The sequence below is a fragment of the Hemicordylus capensis genome, chromosome 2 (genome assembly GCF_027244095.1).
Source record: "Hemicordylus capensis ecotype Gifberg chromosome 2, rHemCap1.1.pri, whole genome shotgun sequence".
In the NCBI taxonomy this organism is placed as follows: Eukaryota; Metazoa; Chordata; class Lepidosauria; order Squamata; family Cordylidae; genus Hemicordylus; species Hemicordylus capensis.
Window position 1 is genome coordinate 412,043,008 of NC_069658.1, and position 16,309 is coordinate 412,059,316.

At 42.5% G+C, this 16,309-nt stretch overlaps 1 protein-coding gene across 11 annotated transcripts in view; it reads left to right on the top strand.

Moving 5' to 3' along the window:
- The window catches only part of PRKCA (protein kinase C alpha), a 306,310-nt gene extending 299,308 nt beyond the window's left edge, over positions 1 to 7,002 (top strand). For 5 of the 11 annotated variants that reach the window (XM_053298397.1, XM_053298403.1, XM_053298407.1 and 2 more), the window contains 2 exons: positions 195 to 1,208; positions 3,120 to 7,002. In XM_053298397.1, coding sequence (XP_053154372.1) covers positions 195 to 206 — 12 coding nt within the window. In that variant the 3' untranslated portion in view covers positions 207 to 1,208; positions 3,120 to 7,002. The remainder of the gene's footprint in view (positions 1 to 194; positions 1,209 to 3,119) is intronic. The other 6 variants (XM_053298399.1, XM_053298404.1, XM_053298402.1 and 3 more) reach the window with 4 other exon arrangements.
- Positions 7,003 to 16,309: the final 9,307 nt, after the last annotated feature.

Here is a 16,309-nt window from a genome sequence, read left to right on the forward strand (position 1 = left end):
ATTATGGATAACGGTTTCAAGTATAAAGATATACATTTTTATGAGACACAGCTGTGCTATATTTGTGAAGATTCTTGTTCTGAATAACCTTTTATTTAGATTTAGCTTAATGCTTTATTATTACTATTTTGTGGGTTTTTAAATTCTGAATAATGTTGATAGTTTAGGACAAACTATGCTTTATTTTTGTGCAGGTCTACTTCTAAATTATAATGGCTACCTGCAGGTTTTCTACAAGACTTGGGCCACAATCAAACGGGGTATGCATGCATGTTCCACCCATATAGGTATTTGCACTATTTAAAAGCTACCCCACAACCTCCAAGCTGCTAAAGAGAAACTCTGCTGGTATCTGTAGCACATTTTTTCCTGGGTTTTCCTTTACCTTAAGTCTTGTACCAGATCCCCACATCATCTTTTTAAAATCTCAGGCCGAATAAAGAACAGTTTGGATGGTTTGTGTTGGGGCAGGAAGGAGAGGATAGAGACTGGGGGTGGGGGGTGGGATGGGAACTGGCTGCACACTCAGAACATAAGCCCTTCCCTCTTGTGAGTTGTGGCTGGAGTGAGAGGGTGGCTACATACCTGTGAATTATTATTTTTTAATGGAGAAGAAGAATAGGTCAGTGCTGTGATTAACAGATTCCCCCCACTTTTAGTTCAAGCCATGTTTGCTTTTTTCTCTTACTTATTAGAAGATGCTTATTTTAGGATCAGTAAATCTTTGGTTTGCATTTTTAGCATGTGTACTGTGGTATACTATTTTAAAATTATCCTTCAATATTTTCCTTGTTAATATTTACAACTTAGGTGCTGAATGTGCACGTCAGTGCAGCAATCCTATCATTTTAATAAGTTGCACAAAGAATACCATGAAGGAGAGGTTCCCCATGTATTGAAGCATTAGTTTTACACTACAGCTAACTATATCACACAGTGTGCCAAAATAATTAAATCAATCTGCTCTTGCTAACAGTCTCTCTGTTCTCTCATACTATATTCTGAGAACTTGTGTAAGGATGAATTCACACATGTCATTTTTCCTCCATGAAAGTAGTGCAGGGGGAAATACACACAGCTATGCCTGTATCACATGTAAGGTTCATTCACAACTCTCTTTTGCTACATGTATGTCTGTTGGGAACATTCTGCTGACCAGAGCTCTCCAAGAGGCATGCACACATGATGAAATAGGCAAGTGCATGATGGTATGCATAGTTTTTTCTTACCCTTATTTGCGAAAAAGCAGGCATTTGTGAAATTATTCTTAGCCTGTATATCAGCTATGCCCAACACTGGCTATTAAGGATGTGCATGGACCAGTTTGGCACTCTTTTTCTGGAGCACTGAACTGGTTCGGAGGTCCAGTGTTCGAGCCAGTTTGGAGGCTTTTTTTTTTTTAAGGGCAATGAGGGTGCCTTTACTTGCCCCACCACAGTTCCCCCGCCAGCACTCGCCACAAAAGTGTCGGTGCGGGGCTGCAGCATACCTCCCTGCAGCCCCAGTAAGCACCATACTGGAAATGGCTGGCACGCACATCAGCCATTTCTGGTATGGCACTTACCAGGGCTGCAGGGAGGTACACTGCAGCCCCGCACCAACACTTTTGTGGAGAGCGCCGGTGGGGGAAATGCAGCGGGGTAGGTAAGGGCATACACACTCCACCTCCTGTGAGTGCAGGAACTGGTTCGTACACATCCCTACTGACTGTGAGAATTTGAGGAGGTCTCTATTTTAGGCTGTTAGTTCGAATCCCTGCCAATGTGCTTGTAGTCACCTATATCAGGCAACAGCGATATAGGAAGGTGCTGGAGACGGATGCTCACTTCAGTGAAAACAGCAAAGGCACCATCTCATACTGCATGGGAGAAAGGCAATGGTATTCTCTCCATTGCCACTCCTGTATACTACCACAAAAACTGCATGGCTCTGTGGTCGCCAGGAGTCAACGCAGACTCGATGGCACAATCGTTCCTCCCCCTCACTTTCTATTTTAGGCAAAACTCTCATTCTAGAAATACATTGCAGTCCATGTGATTAAAGATGTCTCCACATATTTAAAGCTGAGTAGAATCCATAGTTGTGTGATAAATAGTTGTGTGCTGGAATATTACACTGACAGGTACTTTCAGACATCATGGCTTGGATCCAAAGAATAGTGAGTAGAAGGAGAAAATGACATGAGGTACATAATTCTTATGTAAGCACAAGTGGAAGACTTTTTCACAGTGCAGAACCACAGGGCATCAGGATTACTAGCCACATTTCTCATATTGTAAAGAAAATACAGGCTGCAACATATACACTTTAGTGCCCCATAAAAGGGTTTTGAAAAGAGCTTGTGCAAATTTGTGCAAGATCTTGCCAAAAGAAGGAACTCTCTTGAATTTGGAGTCAGTTTTCTCATGCAAATCTCTTCCACTGAGTCAAATTGCCCTTCCCTAAGTGGAAGAGGCTTTCCATTAGCATAAAGGCACCTTTGGATCCAAGCCATGTTTACGTGGCCTAGTGGCATCCTCTCACAAGTTAAATATAGGTCACCTATAGGTTTGTCATACTTTTTCTAACAGCTGACTGTGCAAAAATATTCCTGCATTTTTTTTAACATTTTCTTGTCACCCCATTTAGCACTTATGTAGGCATAGCTATTACCACAGTTTTCATTTCCAGTGCCCCAGGTTAATCACAGAGAAGTAAACAGACCTGGAGGAAGGTGTCACTTCTGGTCTTTTTCCTGTATCATTAGGTTACTAGATCAGTTTATTCTCTATGATCAGCTGAGAACGCACCAAGTAGATGACAAAATCCTTGGTGAAAATTGCTATAATGAAAGGATATCAAAAAATAGCTTAAACAGCAAAGTTTGCTTGTGCCATGAACTCTACAATCATATTTAAAACCAGTAATATAGAACCAATACTGTGAATAAGAGCCATTTAAATTTGGGCCTGCATATTTTTTTATCTGACTAGAAATAGTAGCAAAATGAAAAATTAGGTAAATCTAGGTGAAGCATGTATTTAAAAAATTAAGCTATCAAATAAGCCTGTTAGTATGTTATAACTATATCTTATAGATATTAAACTAAGTTTTGACTTTTAAATTTCCCTCTTTTTCAGAACCGTTGCCACAATTTCAAGATAAAGTATATCTTTGCCATTAAAAAAATAGATAGTTTTGAATAGTTTAACTTTTTGCCATTATTGAATTGATAGTTTTGAATGCTCAGTGCTTGGTAACCTACCTATAATTGGCACAGCCCAGAAAAAGCAAACATTCTTAAATCCCACTTACTCAATACATTTTGTCATTGTCAAAACATTACTATCTCAGCTATAGTATTTTTGGATCTTATAAGATTTAGAAACTGCCCATCTAGCATTCCTTAGAAAATAACTTGTTTCAGAACTTTATTTCACAGAAATTTCCCTTGTTTCTCCAGCCTTCAACGTAGTCAGATCAGTTTTTGTGAGACTTTAGTATCTATACTGGGTGCTGGTAGTACTGTTCATCAGTGTGCAAAATGCTTTGCAATACAACACACAAGAATAAAGATCCCTGCCCTTAGGAGCTTACAGTTTAAGATCTGGTTTGTAAGAGTGACTCTCGGGTGCTAGGTTATGGAAAGGCATTGAAAAGGACAGTTGTACAAAGGATTATCAGAGTGCTTCTACAAGAATCATTTAGGAAAGCCAAATAAAACAATGCCAGGTTGTTGATTATAGGAACTTATTTATAGTTATCTGGAAGTGCATAATAATATGAACTAGTGTCAGCACTTAATAGATTTTGTATCTGAGCCATGATGAAAAGTTTCTTAGATGTGTTCTTAAGCTACTTTGTGCACACTGGAGATTGCACTACCAGATGCAGTCATTTCCAGCAAATATATTCGTATTTTCATAAGCACTTTCACTTTCTCTTGAATTTCTCCTTTTCAGCAGAAGGCAGTATTCTCTGCTCCTGCTCTCTTAAGGTCCTAGCATTGGTAATATGATGTTCTCTCCTGGATACAGCTGCTTTTAATGGCATTTCTTGCACCGCTGTACAAAAGGAAGGAAACCTGTAGCAAAATGGCAGCATTCATGGATGTTGCTGGGGTATGACAGAAAAGCATGCTTAAGAAGCCACTATCCTCCTAAATTCAATACTTCTTTTTCATGTAGCCAGCAAACACAAGAGACATATCTTTAGCCTTCAGTTTTAAATAGTCCATTGAATTAAAACATTTTTAATCGACAGAGAGTTAATGGGGCATATCAAAACTTTAGCAAATAATCAAGTCAGAAAGAAAGCTTCTACTCTGTTATTTAACAGTGCAATCCTATGCATGTTTACTCAGAAGTAAGTTCTGCTGTATTAAGTAAGACTTATCCCTAGGCATGTGTGCATAAAATTGCATCCATCAAATTCTTTTTGACCTATATATATTTTTAAATATAAAAGTCTAATGTTGCTAACACTAATTGGTATTTTTTGTACTTGGTATTTTTTGTACATTCAAGCCACAACTCAGTGGTCCTTCACATCTTCCCACACCACTCTCCCCATCAGCAACCACCTGCAGGTGGAGAGCTTTGATCACACAAGATAGCTGCACACGCTTAATGGAGCACATAAGGAGACCAACTGAATTGGGATCTCAGTGTATATTGCTTTTCACATAGTTGTTCATGACAGTCATCAAAATGCAAGTGGTTCCCTCTCAGCCAAACTCCATACAGGTATGCCAATATAACAAGAGGGAAGTATTTACAATATTAAGTTTACAGGGGCTATGTTATCAAGAAAATTTGAAAAATGTATAATAATGTGATTTGTCATACATGTCTTTAAATCATTAGAATTTTAATCATTAAGTTGTCATCACTGGTCTGTTTGAGGACTCTTTTGTTTCTTTATGTATGTAAAATAGCTGTATTAATTTAGTTGTAGCTATGTTCAATTCAAACAAAGGAACTTTATTTGCAATATAGTAAAATGCAAAATCCAGTAGCTAAATCTCTTTCCTTTTGAATCCATAATCCATTTGAAATGTTTAAAATAAATTAACTGTGATTTAACAATGGGAAATTTATGTATGACTTAATATCAACTGATAACTGTGCCAGTGAAGCTTGGCAATTATACAGCCTTACAGTGAAATAAGCAAGCATGCACTAAAGACCTCCTGATCATATGAAACGCTGTAGTAGGAGGGGGTAGGTGTTGTTATTGTTTCATCTCAGGGCTGGGATGCAGGAATAATGGACTTCTTTTCCCAGCTCTGCCAATGACTCCCTCTGTGGCCTTGGGCAAGGTACTAAACCTTTCTGCCTCAGTTTCCCCGTCTGTAAAATGGGGATAATAATTCTTAATATCCCTCACAGACGATTGTGAGAGCTGTTTTAGTTATTGTTCCGGGTGCACTTTTAATGTGAGCATTATATTAAAGGTATTAAACGTTTTAATATGGAATCCATTTGTTCAATTTACATGGTTTTGCTGAAAATGCCATGCTGTTTATACTTTTTATACAACTTTAATAGTTCTGCTGTGAAACAATACCAAATTTTATCTTGATATATTTCTTACAGGATCTGGAGTACAGCTTAGCTCTTGTCAAGCCAAGTCCTCTATAGTGTTGCAAAATGCTGCTTTTGCCAAATCATATAGACACAGTTTTCCTACTACTGGGACTCAAACTCTGAATAAATAGCAGCACTGGTTGCATCGTAAGGCAAAATTTCCCCACTGTTACAGTGATTTGACCCCATAGATATTTTCTAGCAATGTTTAATAAAGCCACAGGAAGGGAAAAGTTAACCTTTTAAAGGCAGCTGATGCAGTCAGTGAAAATCACATTCAGCTGATCATTCATTTTGGGCTCAGATGTGCTCAGCTCCTTCTGCATCTGGTCTACTGGTAGAAAATGTATTTCATTTTTATCAGTGGCTGATTCACAGAACAGATCACACAGCAGGCCACAGCTGGATTTCCCTGGATTCTTTTGTGTTGAGTCTCACTTCTGGGCACCAGTTTCACTGGGGGTTTCTTTTACAGAAGCCTCACTGAAACAAGTGGGAGTAGCACAAGGTCATTGAGCAAGATGGGGGTGGTGATGGTGGAATTGATTATGCAAACACTTGAGTCCATCCATTTTTAGCAAATGCAAAGAACTATCCATCCCTATCCAAAGCCCTTGCATGCTCCCCAGGACTCCCTCTGCAAAGCAGGCATTGCCACTGGGAGATTTTCCCATTAACTTTGTGGCATTTGCAGAGTTCATCCTACTGTTGTTTTAATTGGGAAACCCTGCAGGAAAGATAATTCCCTACGTTCAATCTTAGCACCTGCACCCAGAAGACATTTCCGGCTCAGAATGATGGGTTTTATGAGCCTGTAATTTGAGTCAGTTGGGCTTTGCATGAGTAAGTGCTATGCAGGGTCTTAGTCCTTGTCATTTCCTTTGGTATGGGTAGAAGATTGAATTCCGTAAGCTTTCTTAAAAATAACTGTGGAGGAGCCATTTCTTTTCATGACTTAGATGAATGCAAGCCAGTCTAACAAAATGGAATGCAATTTTGTTTCTTATAAACCCTAAAATAAGTAGGTCATAGGCTATGGCCAGGTCACAGCCCCTAAACTATGGCCTTTTAAGCATGCATGAATAAGATCTAACACACCATAGTATTTGCTGTGTTCACTTTTCTTTCTCTTGTTCTTTTCTCCTGACACATACCAGAACCAATAAAATTTTACAGTTTATAAAAGATACCACTTTAAGGCTCAGTATTTGTATTTATAAGAGAGGGAAGTGTTTTCTAATTATTTAATAACTGCAAGGTACTGTAGGAAACATGGAGAGGCCATTCATTTGCAGGCAAGATTAATGTACAAATTGTTGCACTTTTTTCCTTAATCTAACTGATTAAGCTTTGTTTGCATGACATGTTTTTTTTTTTGTTAAATGTTAATGGTAGTTTGAAAGCAAGTGAGTATGAATAAAGATACTTATAATTATGTTATTGTGGTGTGTCTTTCTTGCACTGAAGTTTTTGGCTGACCTTAAATTTTGTTGGATGATTTAACCAGCCATGATGCCCCCACTTATATACATTTCTGTCACTTTATAAAGTAACCTCCTATTTTTGAGCCTGGCAGAGCTAGCAAGTCAGGTCTACCAGTTCCTAGAGGTCATGCCTACCATTCCAGGGTGGGGTGACCCCCAAGTGAGCAGGTAGACCAGGTCACCTTTGTGCTAGTGGCCAGGGCTACCCCTGTACGGCCAGGTCTACTAGCCACACACAGAAGGCCCTGGGTAGACCTGAATTGTGTTGCTCCAGTGGCCTGGTCTAATGCATACCTCCCTTCCCAAATCAATGGGAGGACTAGGCCACCCAGCTCTCCAGAGGCCAAGTTTATTGCTGCCACTGGCCCACTGAAGTAGACCTGGTAGACCTGGCCTCCACTGTTCCAGGAGCCAGGTCTCCTCCTGCCATGCTGCTGCCCCATTCAAGTCAATTGGTAGACCTACACACCTCTCTCTCTCTCTCTCTCTCTCTCTCTCTCTCTCTCTCTCTCTCTCTCTCTCTCGTATATATTAGTGTGTGTGTGTGTATGTGTATGTGTATGTGTATGTATATGTGTGTGTGTGTATAGATGTTCCATACATCTGCTGTAGGGGAATACAACATGCTGCTGCATAGAGAAAAGAAGACACCAACAACCTACCTGCACTGCTATCTGCGAGATTAGAGTCTTCTCAAAATTCATTAGGGGCTTCTGTCTAAAATAGATTAGGGGCTTCTGTCTAAGATTAGGGGCTTCTGTCTAAGATTAGGGGCTTCCTAAGATAGGCCCTCTGCATTGCTCAATAATTATTCAGCAAAACAGAATTAGAGCAAAAGGCACACAATGTGGGCTGTGACCTCTTTTTTCCCTCTTAAGAGGATGGCATTGAGAGGGATTTCTTCTCACACATCATCCGGCCGCTCTTTTCCTGTGGGCATCCAGGATATGGTTCCAATCAATTGCTTGAAAATTAGCATCATTAGGCTTGCAGATCAGGACCTTGGCCCATAGTTAAGTGTAATCAAACAACTGCATGTTACTAACAGTATTTCAGTAGATCCAAAAGTTTTATAAGCCTCTGAAAAACAAACATCGAACTAGTAATTTATTTTATTTGTTTGTTTATCAAATTTGTACACCGCCCCAAACTTTCGTCTCTAGGCGGTTAACAATAACATAAAACCAGTTAAAAACATATACAAAAAACTTAAAAACAATTTAAAAGTAAACCAGGGATTAAAACCCCAAAATTTAGGAAGCTGAGAAAGCTTGGGCGAAAAGAAGGGTTTTCAGGTGTTTTTTGAAAATTGCCAGAGATGGGGTGGATCATATCTCAGCAGGGAGTGCATTCCACAATCTCGGGGCAGCGACCAAGAAGGCCCGTCTCTCTGTAGCTACCAAGCGAGTTGGCAGTAACTGGAGACGGACCTCCTCAGATGACCTCAGTGGGCTTGTAGTAAAGAAGACGCTCTCTTAGATACCCAGGGCCTAATCTGTTTAGGGCTTTGTAAGTTATAACTAGCACTTTGTATTTTGTCCGGGAACCGATTGTCAGCCAGTGTAACTCCATCAGTAATGGAGTAACATGGTCTCTCCGAGATGACCCAGAGACCACCTGGCTGCCATGTTCTGAACCAACTGAAGTTTCTGGACTACGTACAAAGGCAGCCCCACATAGAGCGCATTACAAAAGTCAAGTCGGGAGGCCACCAACAGATGTACCACTGTTTTGAGGTCATTGATCTCAAGAAACGGGCGCAGCTGGCGTATCAGCTGAAGCTGATAGAAAGCACCCCTGGCCACCGCCTCAACCTGAGAAACCAGGGAGAGGTGTGAATCCAGTAGTACTCCCAGACTGCGAACCTGTTCCTTTTGGGGAAGTCTGACCCCATCTAGAACAGGTAGATCAAAATTGTCTCTAGAGTTCTGACCCTGCACAATGAGTACCTCCGTCTTATCTGGATTCAGCTTCAGTTTATTCTCCCTCATCCAGCCCATTACTGCTTCCAGGCAGGCATTTAGGGAGGATATGCCCCCTCCTGAAGAAGCTGACATGGAGAAATAGATCTGAGTGTCATCAGCGTACTGGTAAAACCCAGCTCCAAATCCCCTGATGATCTCTCCCAGCGGTTTCATGTAGATGTTAAAAAGCATTGGAGAAAGTACGGAGTCTTGAGGGACACCATACTTAACCTCAGATTTCGAAGAGCAACAGTCTCCAATCGACACCATCTAGAATCTATCCAAGATGTAGGAGAAGAACCACTGTAAGGCAGGGCCTCCCACCCCCAACACCCTCAGACGTTCCAGAAGGATACTATGGTCAATAGTATCGAAAGCCGCCAAGAGATCCAAAAGGACCAACAGAGTCACACTTCCTCTGTCAATTCCCACTTGGAGATCATCCATCAGGCTGACCAAGGCAGTCTCCACCCCATAGCCCTCCCAAAAACCAGTTTGAAATGGGTCTAGATAATCAGTTTCCTCTAAGACCGCCTGGAGCTGAGAGTCCACCACCCTCTCAATTACCTTGCCCAGCCATGGGAGTTTGGAAACAGGCCTATAATTGCTCAACTCCAAGGGATCTAATGCAGGCTTCTTTAGAAGAGGTCTAATAATTGCTTCCTTGAGACAAGGGCATCCTGCCCTCCCTCAGAGAAGCATTTATAATTTCTACCAGGCTGTCTACAACAACTTCCCTGCTAGATCAAACAAGCCATGTTGGACCCTTGGGTCAAGAGAACAAGTGGTAGGCCTCACCGCTCCAAGCAGCTTGTCCACATCCTTCAGTTCAGTCACGAACTGAAACCAATCCAGTTGAATCACATAAGAGAAGTTGTTGGGCACCTCCAGCTCAGACCTCAAATTAACTGTGGAATCTCCATCTAGGTAGGCCCTAATCCGAGAGATTTTATTTGCTAAAAACTCTTTAAACACATCTCAGCGGGTAACTAATGAATTCTGGTTCAAGGGGGTGGGGACAGATACTAGTCACCTCACAACCCTGAACAACTCTGCTGGACATGAACTCACAGAGGCAATACAGGCAGAAAAGAACCGTCTCTTTGCCGCACGTATTGCTTGAGCATAGATCTTTAGATGTGCTCTATGTCGCAATCTGTCAGATTCGAGCTAAGTCTTTCTCCACTTGCACTCCAGTCGCCTACCTTGCCACTTCAGCCCCCATAGATCTTCTGTATACCAAGGGGCCAATTTTGAAGCGGGTTGGTGGGGACGCTTGGGGGCAATCATGTCTACTGCCCTGGTGAGCAAGTTGTTCCAATTCTCAACCAGGGCATCAACAGGATCACTAGCAAAGCCAACACTGAATCCCTCCAAGGCTTCTTGGAATCTTACTGGATCCAATAACCTCTTCGGGTGGACCATTCTGATGGGCCCCTCGCCCCTGCGGAGGTGGGAAGTGGTTGTAAGTCCAACTTTAACCAGATGGTGGTCCGTCCATGACAATGGGGAAATCTCAGGAGTCCCCACCCACGGAACACCACCCTGATCAGAGTAAAAGACCAAATCAAGCGTGTGACCTGCAATATGCATCGGCCCAGAGACCACTTGGGATAGGCCCATAGTTGTCATGGCCACTATGAACTCCTGAGCTACCCCAGACAGATTGGTCCTGAATAGCAATAGCAATAGCACTTACATTTATATACCGCTTTATAGCCGAAGCTCTCTAAGCAGTTTACAATGATTTAGCATATTGCCCCCAACATTCTGGGTACTCATTTTACCGACCTCGGAAGGATGGAAGGCTGAGTCAGCCTTGAGCCCCTGGTCAGGATTGAACTTGTAACCTTCTGGTTGCAGGGCAGCAGTTTTACCACTGCACCACCAGGGGCTCAATGAAATGAACATTGAAGTCCCCCAGCACCAAGAGTCTGGGAAACTCCAACGTGAGTTCCGTGACCAAGTCCGTGAGCTCAGTAAGGGATTCCATTGGGCAGCGGGGTGATCAGTACACCAACAGAAGTCCCAATCTATCCCTGGTTCCCATACTCAAGTACACATATTCGATATGGTCCGATACCTGAACAGGGACCCTGGTAAGGGAGATGTTATCCTTATAGACCACAGCCCACTCCACCTCCCCGCCCACGTCCCCTCACCTGCTCCTCTACAGAATATCCTGGAGGGAGAAGCTGGGGCCAAACTGGACCACTAGCCTACCCCAACCAAGTCTCGGTAATACAAACCAGGTTGGCCCCTTCATCCATGATATCACGGATTAGTTCAGATTTATTTTGGACTGACCTGGCATTTCAGAGGAGCAGGGAAAGGCTATGTGGGTTGTTGGCAGTGCTCCCCGAGGTCAAAGAGCTGGTAGGACAGCCGGAAGGGAAGACAGCTATTAAATTTCTGACTACCCTTCCCCTGGAACGGCCCACTGACCTGCCAACATTACTACTTCTATTCCCCACCACCACTGGGATAGCTGCCCCATAGTCAACAAAGGCACACCCTGTCCCCCCATCTCCAGACGAACCCAAACACATTACAGCAACTTCAACCCAAGTCTAAAACAGCTTAAAACTAATTAAACAGAAGGCCTCTGTTATAAAGCAATGAAGTGCTTTATAGAAAGAAATCATCTGCATGAATTAGTCTGCCATGCAATCTATGCAATATCCTGCATTACATGCCATGCCATGGAATGTAAGACTTCCCATAAGAAGAATGTCACCAAAAGCCTTCCAGTTGCAAAAATCATAATGTTTTTAACGGCTTATGACATGGATTTCCTTTACTGAAGTTTTTACATTTTCCCAGCAATCCCGGATATTTATTTATTTATTTATTTATTTATTTATTTAATATACCGCCCTTCCAAAATGGCTCAGGGAAGTTTACAATTAAAACAGGCCACTAAAACAATGAAAAGCTAAAACAAATTAAAAACAATATAGCAATTAACAATTTAAAAACATTTTAAAACAACAATTAAAGAGTTTACAGTAATTAAAAGCCCCAAAATTGGGTTAAAATTTTTTAAAACCCTGGAAAGCCAGGCCAAACAAATACATTTTAAGGACTCTCCTGAAGGCTAATAGAGAATTCAAATTACGGATTTCCGCAGAGAGCACAGTCCACAGCCCCGGAGCAGCCATAGAGAAGGCCCGCCTCTGTGTCGCCACCAGACGAGCTGGTGGTAACTGGAGACAAACCTTCTCAGATGACCTTAATGTGCGGTGGGGATCATGCAGAAGAAGGCGCTCTCTAAGGTAACTCGGGCCTAAGCCGTTCAGGGCTTTAAAGGTAATCACCAGCACTTTGTATTTTGCCCGGAAACATATCGGCAACCAGTGCAATTGTTTCAAAACAGGTGTAATATGGTCTCTCTGGGTTACCCCAGAGACCAATCTGGCTCCCACATTTTGAACTAATTGAAGTTTCCGAACTACGTACAAAGGCAGCCCCATGTAGAGCGCATTGCAATAGTCAAGCCGGGAGGTTACCAGCTGGTGCACCACTGTTTTGAGGTCATCCTCCTCAAGGAATGGGCGCAACTGTCGAATCAGCTGAAGCTGATAGAAAGCACTCCTGGCCATGGCCTCCACCTGAGAAACCAGGGTGAGGCTTGGGACCAGGAGTACTCCTAAGCTGCGCACCTGCTCCTTCTGGGGGAGTGTGACCCCATCCAGCACAGGGAGATCTAACTCACTCCTCAGATTCTGAGCCCCCACAATGAGCACCTCCGTCTTGCTTGGATTCAGCTTCTATTTGTTCTCCCTCATCCAGCCCATAATTGCCTGTAGGCAGGCATTTAAAGAGTGAGTGCCATTTCCTGAAGATGAAAAGGAGAAATAGATTTGGGTGTCATCAGCATACTGATAACACCCAGCACCAAATCTCCTGATGACCTCACCCAGCGGTTTCATGTAGATATTAAAAAGCATTGGTGACAGAATGGAGCCCTGAGGGACTCCATATAATAGCTCCTGCTTTGAGGAGCGACTGTCACCAAGCTCCACCATCTGGGATCTACCCGAGAGATAGTAACGGAACCACTGCAAAGCAGTGCCCCCTATTCCCAGCTCCTCCAGGCGACCCAGAAGGATACCATGGTCGATGGAATCAAACACCACCAAGAGATCCAGGAGGACCAACAGAGTCACACTCCCTTTGTCGATTCCCCGGTAAAGGTCATCCATCAGGTCGACCAAGGCTGTCTCAACCCCATAGCCCATTCTAAAGCCAGTTTGAAATGGGTCTAGATAATCAGTTTCTTCCAAAACTGCCTGGAGCTGGTTAGCCACCACCCTCTCGATTACCTTGCCCAGTCAGGGGAGATTAGAGATTGGCCTATAACTATCCATCGCTGAGGGATCCAGGGTAGGCTTCTTAAGAAGAGGTCTAACTATTGCCTCCTTCAAACAAGGAGGCACCCTACCGTCCCCCAGCGATGCATTTATGATATTAACTAGGCCATCTCCAACAATCTCTCCACTAAATCGAAGCAGCCAGGTTGGGCAAAGATCCAGAGAACAAGTGGTAGGCCGTACCGCTCCAAGCAGCTTGTCCACGTCATCAGGAGTCACAGATTGAAACTGATCCAACCTAACACTGCAAGAGGGATTGCTGGATACCTCCATCACAGACCCTGCAGAAATAGTGGAGTCCAAGTCGGCCCAAATACAGGAGATTTTATTTGCAAAGAACCCACTAAATGCGTCACAGCAGAGATATAACTTACTGGTCATGTGTTACAATTTTACAACGGGTCAGTTTGCACAATACATTCCCCGATACATGCAATTATGAAGATGTGCTTCAAGAGCGTAGCCACTGGGGCATCCTAGTGCAATGGTAGGCAATATTTCCTGTTTAGCTGTTGTAGCTGGAGATGATGGGAGTTGTAGTTCAGCAGAAGCTGGGGGGGCAAAGATTGTCCATCCCTATCCTAGCATGTCCCTTTATCACATGAATGGGGCTGTTCATCCAAATGGCTCCTTTATAGAAGATAAAGGGACATAGTAGGAGGACGGTGGGACAGCTGCACTCTCAGTGCATTCTCTTCATAATCACATGTGTCAGGGGCTGTATTGTGCAAACTGGCCCATGATTGCTAGAATAATTACAAGCACAGCCTTGGGAATCTAAACTAGTGGGGGGCACAGAGATGGTAGCAAACTCCATTAACACTGTACTCAGCTAGTTCGGATGAACTAACCCCTGCTAAGGATGTGAATGAAAGTAGCCCCTACTAGGCTACTAATTGCCAACCCTCATTTGTTTAAAATCACCCACTTGCCCTTTTCTTTTGGATGATAAGTAGCAACCATTGTGCCCTTCCACACAACCCAGTTTTTTATCCCTAGTAGCTATCTATGGGGAACAATGGGGTGTTTCAAGTTTCCTCATGGCTCTCTCTGGCTGGAACAAACTGTACTCACAGAGTGCACACAAGTTCTGCATTGTAATTTGCAATGCATTTTGCAACTGTGCCTTGAAAAACACTCCAGAAGCACACAGTAAAAGGGAATCTGCCCCTCCCAAGACAACACACATTTCAAACACAGTCCAAATATGCACACACACCCCAAACCAAACCCTGATGCAGAATCTACTGCCAGTCACAATGCCTACACTGCAGTAATATCATTGGCACAAGTTGCTCTCTCACACACAATTATGACTCCTTACTACCTAACATTACAACAACTGCCACAGCAGCACCATTAGCAGCGAGCATAGTCATGAGATCAACTAGAGCAACTTCCTCCTTTGTGCTCCCTCCTCCCTCTCCCCAGCCAATGGGGAAACAGTTGCTGATGACAACACTTGATTTGTAACAAGCCAACCGAGAAGCAAGGAGATTGCAAGCCAATCAGTAGCTAGTGCCAGAAAACTAATCAGCAAGGGGAAAACAGGCCTCCAAAAAGGCTCTTAAAATGTCACAACTTGAAATGGGATTGTTTGGTTCCATATTGGTGCTGCTGGGATACTTTGTGAACAAAGAGGGAATGCTTCTGAGCTCCCCTACCCACAGACCCACTAAAATCCCATGCAAAACTCCTTTGGATACTGTTAGCAACTCCTGTTCATAAGCTCCTCTGGACTGTGCCTCTTCTCAAAGAAAAGTGACTTTAAACTTAGGTGACCAGGCTCAAGGGGAATGTGGCTCTTCCCACAAGCTGTGACTCACCTGCAGCATGTGCAACCCACTCTCCCTAACCAAAACAGAAACTAAAATCTCCAGCCAGAAACAGCATACATCCAAACAAAAATACACAGCCAGACACAAATGGAACTTCTCTCCTTGAAAAGAGATCAGTCACCAACTCATCCTCGTCTTTTCCCCTAGTAAAGCTCTACAGTGTATATTATGGATCATATTAATCAAGATTAGTCTATTGTCCACTCCATATTACTTCATGTGTCTCCTTTAATACTTCAGAAGTATACAACCACTATATTCCCAAGCAGCTTTAAATTCAGAAGGTATCGCAGTGCTCTTTTAAGGTACTACTGTGAACTACTCATCCTTAACACAAATTGGGCAACCATTCAACTTGCTGCCTTTTTAATTGTATTGCCTTGGTCATTTTTCAGTCTTCAACTATTTGTTACCATGGCAGGGATTGTTTATGGTGATGTGTGATTGTTAGCAGTTCTTTGCAAAATGACAGAATTGCCACCAAAGTTAAAAGGTGATTCTTACATTATTGCTAAGAAGCACATGACTGAGTTTTCAGAGAGATAAAATTTGAGTATAATTTCTACATATTTGCATAGTTCTGCCCGATAAAACTAAAATTTTGTGTATATTTCAGAGAGCAGATAAGATTTCCTTCTTTAAATGTGAGCAAGACTTATAGAGGAAATGTGAACTATTGGTTGGACAAGCTACATTCTTACAACATATAAATGATGCAAGCCATTGTCCACAGTACAGTTTAAAATATAGTTATCCCAAACACACTTTTACAGAATATTCTCTGCAACGCTTGCATGATCGGTTATTTATATTGCACCTTTAAAAATGCCCTGACTCAGAAAAATAAAAATCTGAATCTTGCAACTCTTCTTCTAAGGAGATTACACCATCTCCGTTAAGGAAGGTTGTGCAATTTCCATGTCTAATTTCTATTTTGTTTCAGTGGATTCTGCTGGGATATATATTATTCGAAAGCGAATAAATAATATATATGTCCTATTAAACCTAGGCATTTAATTTATTGCTGGTTTCCACCCCCAAAATTTCTGACGAGGTGTCACAGAAGAACTAATAAAGAAGTCC